The sequence below is a fragment of the Amphiura filiformis genome, chromosome 12 (genome assembly GCF_039555335.1).
Source record: "Amphiura filiformis chromosome 12, Afil_fr2py, whole genome shotgun sequence".
In the NCBI taxonomy this organism is placed as follows: Eukaryota; Metazoa; Echinodermata; class Ophiuroidea; order Amphilepidida; family Amphiuridae; genus Amphiura; species Amphiura filiformis.
In genome coordinates, this window is record NC_092639.1 from 58,238,079 (window position 1) to 58,250,212 (window position 12,134).

The 12,134-nt window shown below is 36.5% G+C and overlaps 1 protein-coding gene across 1 annotated transcript; it reads right to left on the minus strand.

Moving 5' to 3' along the window:
• Positions 1-3,549: 3,549 nt before the first annotated feature.
• LOC140166940 (polyisoprenoid diphosphate/phosphate phosphohydrolase PLPP6-like) lies at positions 3,550-6,232 on the minus strand. The gene is made up of 3 exons (XM_072190424.1): positions 6,173-6,232; positions 5,759-5,936; positions 3,550-4,252 (listed from the first exon to the last, which is right to left on the minus strand). Exons 1-3 carry the CDS (start codon positions 6,230-6,232, stop codon positions 3,879-3,881), a joined length of 612 nt encoding a protein of 203 aa, XP_072046525.1. The 3' UTR covers positions 3,550-3,878.
• Positions 6,233-12,134: the final 5,902 nt, after the last annotated feature.

The window sequence follows — 12,134 nt, forward strand, 5'->3', positions numbered from 1 at the left end:
TTCCTCGCCAGGTCTCATATTTATTCTGGCGACCGGACGGATGTTGATTTCCATCCCTGTGTACAAAGGCGCAATTCTAATTTGATCTTATTCTTGTAAAAACATAATTTCCCATAAAGAATAATAAGCAAATAAATAAAAGTTTGTATAAGATTGAAATGTGAAATATTGGCATTATGTCAGATTGTCTCAGCAATGGCATTGGCATCAAATGCCAAAATAATGCTTGGGTGTATGACAGGTAGGATAATCGCTGTCGTAGAGCATGTTAGTAACCATTGGTTACTGGTTCAAGGCTGGGCTCATACACCTGTTCCGAATTATGATATACCATAGGCTTTGTGTTGTGATCATTTCGATCAGTGGTTCGTAACAATGAAAGCATGAACCAGTCTAACATGCACTACGCCAGCAAATAGCCTTCACGTACGCATCTACATGAAATTAGCTTATTGTTAATACTTTACATGGAGCCTATTGTCAAGATTTCATTGAGGGATTAGACAGTTTTATTCCATAAGCTGTATCATCATGTCTTGATACTAAGCTTACATGCAGGCAATACCAAAGGTTGTATAAAATACCAGCAGAAATCTATTTTTACAGCAACAATTTTATCATAAAAATGTACAAATGCTAAAGTACAAGTTATACTGGAATGTAGCTTCATAAAAGTTAATACTTATGAAACATAAATGGCATACTGCACATCAAAATACACACTGTTATGGATGTGTTTGCCATATAATAATACATGGTTACCATGGTTTTCTTTATGCTTAAAAGCGGGTTTAATACCCCTTCAGCTACCCACTTTACCTCCTCAAATGCTCTTCCTTTACATATATGTTGAACATCATGAAGGGATAAACAATTTTAGATATGGGGTTTTTTATCCCTTCAGGAAAAAGCTTAAAGAAAACCCTGATGGTTTATACATCAACAGTCTTAAATTTCATTTAAACTATGGGTTCATTGCACATATTCGGGTCAAAGGTAACTTTGGTTATTTCAATTGAAAGCCGCACACCCTATGGAAGGCATGACCTTAAATTTTCTAAATAGGGAGTGTGAATTTCAAATGGGGTTACCTGATTATGGTAGACTCCATTTGAAATCTTCACCTCCTGTGTGGGAGATCTTCCATAGGGGATTAAATGCATTTCAACTGGAATAGCCCAACTTGTGATTACTATTTTACATGGACTTTTATCGGTCGAAAAAAAGGCAAGACTATAATGTTACATCAATTTACATTTTCAAAGTGGCATATTAATATTAGATATTGTGCGTATCATATTAACTTTACATTGTGCATAAGAGTCACTTCATTCAAGTATGTGGCAGAAAGATGCTGAAAGAAATTTTTTTTGAAAAGCAAAAGACATTATCATCATAATGACCTACTTACTCCTTATTGGTCAATTCTGGGATCAGTTAGGGAATGACCCAATCATCAATGGCATCCTATAAACATAACTCTTTTGGTTAGGGACAATGTTAAAATGTTGATTACATTTCTCATAATTATACTCATGAAAAAACATTAATGTTAGTTTGCCCAATTTCTGGTTTCATTACAAACAGGGAGGTGAGTCTATGAAATCAGACTGGTTCTAGAGGATGTCATCAATCTTTTGGTTTGGTCCCTTAGGCACACAATTTTGCACAGAAAGGTTCAGCATGACCCTTTCAACACATTCAGTTTCACTTCTCTGTTAGAAATCTATTATTGACATGTTTAGTTAACAATATGTAATGTGCTACAATAATTATTTGAGATATCTTCAACAAGTTGTACTCCTGGAGCACAACATATTCTCTAAGCAGCGCTATTCATAGTATTTATTCCACTGTGCTTCAGGAGCACATGAGAACTACCTGCCGATTGGCCAAAATGAATACTGTGTCCAATTTTGAACCAATCAAGGAGGGTATTAATAAAATCATCTGCAAATGCAAATCTGACCATAAATAGTTTAAAGCCTAATCATAATTGGCAATTGAAATAAGCATTTCAAGTTATCAACCAATCAGAAATGCTGTTAGATGATCATCAGTAGCGTTGAGGGGGTTAAAGATATCTCATTTATACAACAGCTTTCTGCCTAAAGATAAATAGCATTGAAGATAACAAAGTATTAAATATAATACAACAACAACAAAATTCACACAATTTATCATAAAAGTATTGGACAAATCCAAACCATGTTTCATGTGACACTGACTGGGCAAGTAGTAATCTTTTTTTTTTCTTCAAGATTATTTATTCTTAATGAAAGTAAACTTAAATATTGCACTTATATTTAGTTCAATAAGTTGTACGTACACACAGATTCTTAAGACAACAGTCAAAATATTCCAATAAGTACATTAACATTGTTAATGTTCAAGATCTAAAATATCTGCATACAATATTGCAATCAAATCAATTCCTTAATATGTAAAGACATTGGAGCCAAATTTGTTCGCTCTTTCGACTGACCGTCAAAGTGTGGTTGATATTTATTAACTGTTGTTAATTGTGATTACATTTGACCATTAATTAAATTAGTTGATAGTCCATTAATCCCCTGAGCGCTACCTGCCGATCTAACATTGCCTTTGATTGGTCAATTACATCATTTTTTCACTTTAATCACCAATCAGAATGGAGCTTTGCAAATAATTCACCCCAATTTTTTTGTGTGGTGCAATTATTCTAACAATGTTGCTGATTGGGTCAATTGATAATGAAACATTTTTTTGGCCAATCAGCAGGTAGTTCTCATGGGGTTAATAAAGTAGCATTGACGGTTGATCCTTTGATCAAACAAATTTGGCTGCAGTGCTTAAATAAAGTATCAATTAAAACAAAACAATACAATTTGAGACGAAATATACCTAAATATTAACTAGGTATCTTCATCTCACGCAAATATAATGTAAACTGTGTTGGGTAGGTCAGTGTCACATGAAGTGTATAAACAATTGCATAATTATTCATTTCAAGATACTGGATGGATGGAAATGATACGACCCTACTAAACTAAAAAACATGTGTTGGGCCCCATATACTGAGTGAACACAGGGTAAGAATTCTGTCTTGAAGCAATTTGGCCAGGATCATTTGTGTCAACTTAGCAAATTTATAAGAATCAATTTTGATCCATGCAACTCATTTCCGGACTCATTTCACATTTAAGTACATGCCGAGGGGATAGTACATGAAGGTCCTATCTGTGATAGCTGCCACATGTCATAGTTTTAAATGTATACAGAATAGAATGCAGAAATTATTATAGTGGGAATTCCAATTGAATGAACGCAGCTTTCAATAGCGTGACAAATTTTTGCGTACACTGCGCGATGTACGCCAGCGTGCAGCGACTGTGCGTGAGTAACGCGAAGTGAACTCCAACCATGCCAACGCACTCGTGATTGGATAGCTTTGTATCCAAGGTCGTGCGTTCGCGTTGTAGTTTGAAATACGCAATATACGATCGCGGTTGGATCGAGTGCAGCTGTTAAAAGCTGCGTTCATTCAATTGGAATTCTTACTATAAATGTCTATGTAGGGCAGCTATTGCAGATAATGGTCTTCTTGCATTATAATCACTCAAAAGTATCTTTAGGACAATAGGCTATTCCAGTCAAAATCCATACACCCCCTATGGATGCCATAACATTAATCTCCCACACAGGGAGTGTGAATTTCAAACGGGGTATTCTGAATGAGTGACTCCATTTGAAATTCATACTCCGTGTGTGGGAGATTAAGTTCATATCTTCCATAGGAGGGTGTGTGGACTTCATCTGGAATAGCCTAATTAATTCACAGATTCATGACAAAATTCTAACCCTGGGTAATATAATGTGAATGTTAACCATACTTATATTCAAGTCCTTAAAAATAATGACAAAATACTCTCCAAATTGTCTACCGTTATCCAAACTGCTATAACAACGGCACCTTCCATAAAGCCTACAACGGTACCACATATAACATCGGTGATGTAATGTCGTCCTAGCATTAGACGCGATATTGCCATGACAACCACCCATACGCCCCCTAGAGCTATGTATCCACCAGTCAGGTTGAAGTATTCAATGATGATGTACGTCATCATGCCGGCTCTGGTACAATGGCCTGACGGGAATGAGTAGTTATCAACTGCAACTACGATGAGCATGTCTCCTTTGTTAGCGACTGGTCTTGGTCGACTGGCAAGCATTTTGAGTAGAAATAAAACACAGAGATCAAACGCAGTAGCTGTCGGAAGAAAAACAGGTTATTGTTATTGTTTTCTTTCCATTATTTTTTGCCTCCCTATCAAATTCCCTTTCTGGATCCACTCCAAAAAAGTGCATGTAGTGTTCCATTTTAAGAAAATATTTACTACACCATTTTGCACTGCTCTACACCCTAGACTAAATTTATTGTCTTCATAGGCATAGATCTCATGGGCATGGGGGATAAGGCCCTCCTAATGTTTTAATAAGGGGGGATGGTCCATACAATCAACCCCCATGTCGATGCCTGTATGTGTGGGTTTCTGACCAAATTAACCTCATATTTGTCCACTTTAGCCTCAAAAGTGCACTTTTGCACGATATTTCACCATTTCATCTTCAATATGACAAAATTTTCCCATGCATTTGTATCATAAACAATTTCCAACAAAAGAACCTGAAATTGAGCCCATGGTTCCATGGTGTGTGAAATCCCTACTATTTCCCATTAATTCCTGCTTGAGGATGACAACAAACTGGATTTGATTATTTAGATTTTTGTGTGACAAATCCAATAAAATATACTCACTGACTTGAGCTTTCGCCATTCAGGCTGATGGCTTGATCGCTAGTGATCTGGTCCACTGCATTTCCCGCGGTGTTTGGATGCACTCTCACTCCTCGGGATCAAAGTTTGTTTTAGCAGTTTGTTTTAGCATCCAAACACCGCGGGAAATGCAGTGGACCAGATCACTTGTGATCAAGCCATCAGCCTGGATGGCGAAAGCTCAAGTCAGTGAGTATATTTTATTGGATTTGTCACACAAAAATCTAAATAATTTGATCTACAATCCTACCGATGCATCTGTTTACGGAAACTGGATTTGAGTCACTGAACACATCTTACTTCCCATAATGCATTTCTCCCATTTCAATTTTCTGCAATGATTTGCTATCTAGTGCAACATGGGTTGATAGTGATGGCAGTCTGCTTGAATGTAATAGAACTCACACAACATATGGGGATAATGCCTTCTGCAATTCTGTGCCAGCTCTCTGGAACCAATTACCTGTAAAACTTAGTACTTCACCTAGTCTGGCCACTTTTAAATCTAATCTGAAAACCCATTTATTTCCAAACTAAGTTTTTTATTTTTAATTAAGTTGTACATTTTATTGTAGCCTAAGATGTAGTGTAACTGGTACTTTTAAGATCATTGTAAAGTGCTTTGTTCATACTTATGCTAAGGCGCTATATAAATTCTGTTTATTGTTTATTGTATGAAATGTACCCCAATGAACAGATCATATCCAGATCTTACAAAATATGTTTAATTGTTAACTATCGACCCATGATTAGCCAGTCTATATTCTCAAAATGAAAACAAAGGGAACCTGTACAAAGTAATGCGAGTGTCGTTTAATGAAATGAGGTGATGCGTCATAAATTGCAAAGGATTCTGGGAAGGTACAAAATCTTCTCTGGGTTTGAGTGGCCCCTTGGGTTTTCACTTTTTAGGAGAAGGTAAAACACTGTCATTCTCACCTGCAAGTATATTGACACAGAATTCTATGAGCCATTTTTCTTCTGTTACTATGAGAAATGCTACTGGTACCAACATCCAAACCAAACCATCTCCAAAGATCTCTATGATTTTGATAAGTGGACGGCACCATCCCCATCTTGAGTTGGGCGAGGCACATACAAAGAATATGGAGCTAAGCTGTAAAATGGAAGATATAATGACAAATTGTTATTAGTAGTAATATGTATTGGTCTCTCTCTATTCCACTTAACTTCTTTTACATGCATGGCAGAATTATTTGGTTCACCTCAAGTTCCATAGTGACATAAATGTTTTTTCACGGTTGTGCTGCAAGTGTGCTGACTAACCACCTTTGTATGTGTGTACGCATTGCACGATTAGCTTCATTCACACGATTTGATACAGTGACCAACTCTAGGCGCATTGATGTATAAGTCAGTGGTTCCCAAAACTGTTGGGCATGGAACACCCATCTCACAACACGAATATGCTGTAATTTATGAGCTATGCTGACAGGTAAAGTCAGGGTTGCCTAAATAATAATCAAAAAGTTGCCCAATTTTGCTGTTAACCATTGGTTTTTACAGGATTAGAACTGGAAACTACTGGAAATCACAGGAGCCAATGTTGGAAAGTGGCCTATATTTTTTGTAACCACTGGTTTCTATGCAATAGGAAATTGTAAACAGTCACACACAAAATCTTCAATAGTCACTCAATTGGGCTACCAAATCGCAAGTTTGGCAACCCTAGGCAAAATGGAGAGAGCAAGCCTGATATAAAGAGAGCACAATCTGTTTTAGAAAACTTGAATTGATCAAATTTCTCCCTTTGAGGGAGATTGTCACATCATGTCAGTTATGATCTCTCTCCACATCTCCTTCTTTCCTCCCTCACTCCTCCTTTCCCTTCTCCTTTCCTTTCTTCTGTCTCCCTTCCTCTCCTCTATACCCTAGATACAGTGATATACCAACAGGACATAAAGGAATGGCTATTTGACCTCTGTGATTCAAACTACAGGACAAAATCAACTCATGGTCACTTGAAGGATAAGTTTTAATATAAATCTGTTTTTTAAATGTTGTTTTTGGCCGTTGTCCTCAATCACAGCCCAAATCTGTTATGGCATCTATCCTGGTACACTTACTTTTGGAGCTGCTCTGTGGGACAAAATATCATATAAATCCACAAGCACATAGTTCCATATCTGTGCCTCTAAATGACTAAAGAGACAAAAGGCAGACACCTACCACTAAAATATTATTTGGAGTTTGAGCAACTATATTTCTGATACAGGCAGCGATACAAACAAACTTTTATTATTGTAATACCAATCTTCTGTAATGTTTTTGTGGAGGGTGGCTGCCTTTCATCTCTTTTATCAAATATAAAAAAAACCACTCAGGTATATGCTTGTATGAAATTTTACAGTACAATATTATGATATTGGCTGCCCTCCGCAACCTCAAAATGATCCTTGTAAGAATATTTGGCAGATTTTAGTATTGTTTCTACAAGGTTATTTTACCTAAAAACCCATTTCAATGAATCACTTGAACAATGAATGTGCCGCGCAAAATTTGCAATTATTTATCCCTGATGAGACCACACGATACGTACCTGTAAATCTAATTCCAAAATTGATCAAATAATGATTTTGTAGGTTTCTTAGGATCATATAAATCATCATTTAATGATGTATCCTCTTCAATGTGTCTCTTTTTACTGTTGAAATCTTTGGTTTTGTTGTGCTTTGTTGACTTGTCCAATACGGGAGGATTTCTGTGCTTTGTTGAACTCATGGCTGATGACTTTAATCTAAAGACAGAAGGAAAACAAAAGAAATGCAATATTATGATACCGAGTGCAAAATAATAAAAACAGTTGTTATTTGCTCACCTGGTTGCTATAGAAACAAACTTATTTGTACATGATTCAGTTACCTTTGATATGAACAAAGCAAATGTTGCTCCCAGCTTACGCCACACTGTGACGAACAAATATAACAGGTGAATCGATAAGCACTGATGTGTAGAAGTTTAAAACCCAACCTTCCCAGCAAAAAGCTTCAACAGGTCTTAATTTAGAAGATTGTGTATCACAAGTCACGTTCTACGATACAGACCTTGAATGTCCATTCAATATGGTCAACAAACTTTATATGTTATACACAAATGTATGTCATTGACATATCTGAATATCCATTTAGTGACAACATGGTAAACAACCTTTGTATGGTAATATGTCATTGACATTATTTGAATATGTCCATTTTGTGTCAACATGGTCAATAAACTTTGTATGAAATGTCATTGATATAATTTGAATGTCCATTTTAGTGTCAACATGGTCAACAAACTTTTTATGTACAAATATATGTCAGGATAAAGCTGCATGTATACATAGATTATATGATTCAATGACAATTTAGCCAATAGAAGAAGGCCTGGATGTCATTTAAAAATTCTCATGTCATTTCAACTTGGATAGCTTTGGAAATGCCTTCAAAGACTGAGAGAAAAATATCAACTGATTATCATTCAGAGAAATTAATAACACCTACATGTATGAGATCATTTTATCTGTTTGCCTCCTACCAGGAATTATCTCCCTGAAGCTATTTCAATGCATCTTCCCACAGCCCATTGGCCATTCAATTCTACCTCCTCTAACCAGTTCTCCTTATTTATATTTTGTTTATTTTATATGGCATGTTGGACGTCTTGCTTTTAGTATTTTCTTGTAATGTTTTGATTTAATGCAATGGCATTCCTTTGTCTTTTCAATATTGGATCTGCCTGGCTTTGTGTCAAATGTAAATACATGTACATGCTTCAAAATGCAAGAGAATACTTCATCATTGTATGCTACATGTAATTGTATGCCTCTTCAATGCCAAATAGTCTTATTGTCACATGAGTACACTTAAAAAAAAGAGCACCAATGGTGCAGATGCCCAATCCTCAAACAGGTGTTTATGACAAAGAGTTACTTTTATTAGTACTTGAGGATGGTAGGTGCAGGTCAGTAGGGACTCTACTGATGCACGTACACAATAACCAAATCTGAAGAAATTTGTCCAACAAAGTATGAATCTCATCTTTAAAACACACATTGACATTTGCCACTCCCCCAAATATTTTTCTCACCCCCAGTTTGCCCCCCCCCCCAACTTTTTAGGTGAAACCTCAAAAATTACGTAAATTTCCACTTTTTGCGGCAATTTTGCGCAAAATGTGTCGATTGTGCCCCCTCGGAATTTTACTTTTCCCCAATGCCACCCCAAAAAAAATTCCTGGTGCCGCCACTGCAAATGGATAGGGGGCTACCCGCGTTATTCAATGCCAGGAAGGCAATAGACTCACTGAAGAGGTGGTGTAGCAACCCCACCACATCCCCTAGTAGCAACATCATGAAGGACGAGTCATGGCCCAAGTAGTTTCGAAAGACGAGATAGGCACTCTGGCCTGTGTTCGTCCTCTTTACCATTTTTACTTTTTAAGTTTCTATGGCACACTCAAGAATTTGTCACTACATGTATGTACTGCAATAAAAAAGGTATGTGAAGGAGCAACATTGTATAAAAATGCACACATCCTAAAATCAAAACACATTTCCTTAGACCATAAAACAGGGACAAACTTTCTGGGCTTTTGTACAGCATATTCAAACACACGTATGCATAATATTCAAAATCAAAGAAATCACATGTCCTTCAAGAATATGTGCAGAAACAAATGACCAAAACATTGCTTCAAAGAAATCTGATATCCTTCAAGAAAACTATGTGTATAAAGTATGATAACCATTTAATCTTTTATTTGCACCATGATAGCAGTCACATAAGTTATTTATACTTTCATGATTGTAGAAATGTTCAACACATTAGTTCAGTGAACTTAGATCAAAAGCAAATATACATGTAATTTTCAGTTTAAGGCCCGTGACCTGATTAACAGCCTCATTCCCCGATTTACCTCACTGCTGATGAGATTTTGGTATCATATAAGGGGCTGTGCAATAATTATGATTCTGGGGGGGGTGGGAAAATTTCGGCCTGCCAAAAATCACTTGCCCACCCCCTCTCAGCCCGCCAAAAAATCTTTGCCCCCCCCTTGCACATGCTAAATTTTTGGGATCCCAATTTGCCAACTTTAAATGGTCTATATACATTGTACATGTTGCGAGTGCAGCGAGCAGGAAAATTTGCATATTTAAGCGTTTCCGTACGCTTTTCAATTTCCTAAGCCTTTTTAGAGCATTTTATTTAAAAGGCGCCCCAAGAATGTGTGCCAAAAATTGCTTGCCCCCCTCTCAGCTTGCCAAACATTGCTTGCCTCACCTCTTTCAGCTTGCCAAAAATGTCTCCTCCCCCTCCCCAATTTTACCCTCCTGCCCAGGGCTCATAATTATTGCACAGCCCCTAATAGATCCTAAATTTCCTCATGGCATGCCAAAAATTGCTTTTTTCATTTGGCCCGCCAAAAAAGCTTTGCCTCTAGATCTGTTGTATGCCAAATTTATGGGATACCAATTTGCAAACCTTTGGTATAAAATGTGAGCAGGAAAATGTGCACATTTTCAAGCATTTCTGCAACTGTTCCAACATTTTTTTAAAGAGGTGTCCCATGAATGTGTACCAAATATCACTTGTCTGCCACCTCTTTTGACCTGCCCAAAAATTGCATTTCCCCATTTGCCCTGCCAAAAATTGCTTCCCCTTTCTTGCCCCAGGGGGACAGATACTTTAAACAGCCCCTAATAAACATAATTGAACCCCAAGTCTTTAATAAAATCATTGATTATCAATACTCACTAATGCGTTTACAAAGTTCATCAATTGTTGTTGCGCTAATTGTTGCATCCACTCATGATAAAAAATCAACGATGTACAATGTAGGAGAGCTAGCAGGCAACTAAGTGACCTACTATATGTAAATGTGTCCTTCCCACACTGCTGAATTCACACTGCCAAGTTTCTTATGTTACCACAAATCTATTGTCCTATTATCAATCATATCTGATTATATTTAGTACTAACCTGCCAAGAGTTCACCAAACCTTACCAATCAAAGTCTACTACAAATACTATTGTGCATGCATTATGGAAAAATACATCAACAAATGATGCCAGCATATTAAATATCCCGGTTAAATATATACATACATAGATGAAACCATTATTGCATCATCTGTGTGATTTGTGTACACATGGTATATATGTCAAGTTCAGGCCACATTTGTTATGTCAACAATTATGTGCATGTCCTAATGTATGTACTCCCCAAGTTACACTTGGAATTAATACTCATTTCAATTTTCTTATTGGTTTTTCTATCATCATAATTCCTAAATATAACATTTTTAGTACATGTACATCTAATTAATTGTTGCATTAACTTTCATCAGTGGTAGCCAGGATTGGCAAAAAAATCATGGCACCACTAGCTTTAGGGACCGTTCACAAACACTTAATGCAAAAAGGGGTGCACTTAAAAGTTTTGACCGTGGGGGCCTGTTTTTCTAGATTGTTGACCCATGATTTTCTGAAATTTTTGAGCTCTGAAAAGGGGGGCCCAAAAAAATTTTCACAATGAAATTTTTTTGCATCAGGCCCCCTAACAAGTGTTTGTGAACGGTCCCTTAGTAAAAACTTTCATTTGAATGAACAGCTACCAACAGCTGACATGTGGTCTGAGTCTGACCATGGTCGTATGTTTTGTATTTGAATACAACACGAAAAACGCACAACCTTGGAAACATAAAATGAAAATACTAACCAATTATGAGTGAGTTAGCATGGTTGGTTTCAATTCTGTGTTACGCACCAGCGTTCATCACACAGTGTACTCAGACAATTCTCACGCTGTGATCTTTGTGTTCATTCAAAAACAAAAACAAAACAAAAACAGAACTTATTTTGTGAATAATGAGCCAGAACCTAGTGAGTTAAACCAGTGACATAAATTCAACTCCACTGGTTTAAAACTACAGTATCAGTATTTTAATATCACACTAAAAAATCACAATCAATATTTTCAATATTATGTATTCTAATTAATGTTAAATCAGTCCAAGCGATATAAGATTCTTATCATTAAATTATTTTAATTGTTTTATTTAACCTGTAAAATCAACTATTATCCACCTGAAGTCATCTTGACAGTATGCATATTAGGCATTCATTCATTATGATCAATTTTGTGGAAAACTTAAGAATACAATGGCACAGGTTGAAACCGTCAACAATTCAATATTGGGCCTATACAGTAGCAGGTGTGAGAGTATGTCCATAAAAATTTTACTTCAGGCAAAACTTTTTAAAAAAATAGCAGAAATGGGAAAAAGTGGGTAAGACACGGTTTCAGATTTGAA

Coding starts and splice junctions, on each gene's coding strand:
- LOC140166940 (XM_072190424.1), bottom strand. CDS start 6,232: ATGGGTGTTCCATGCCCAACAGTTTTGGGAACCACTGACTTATACATC. Junction 5,937..6,172: donor TATACATCAATGCGCCTAGA/GTTGGTCACTGT, acceptor TCCATTTTACAG/CTTAGCTCCATATTCTTTGT. Junction 4,253..5,758: donor CTGTGTCAATATACTTGCAG/GTGAGAATGACA, acceptor TTCTTCCGACAG/CTACTGCGTTTGATCTCTGT.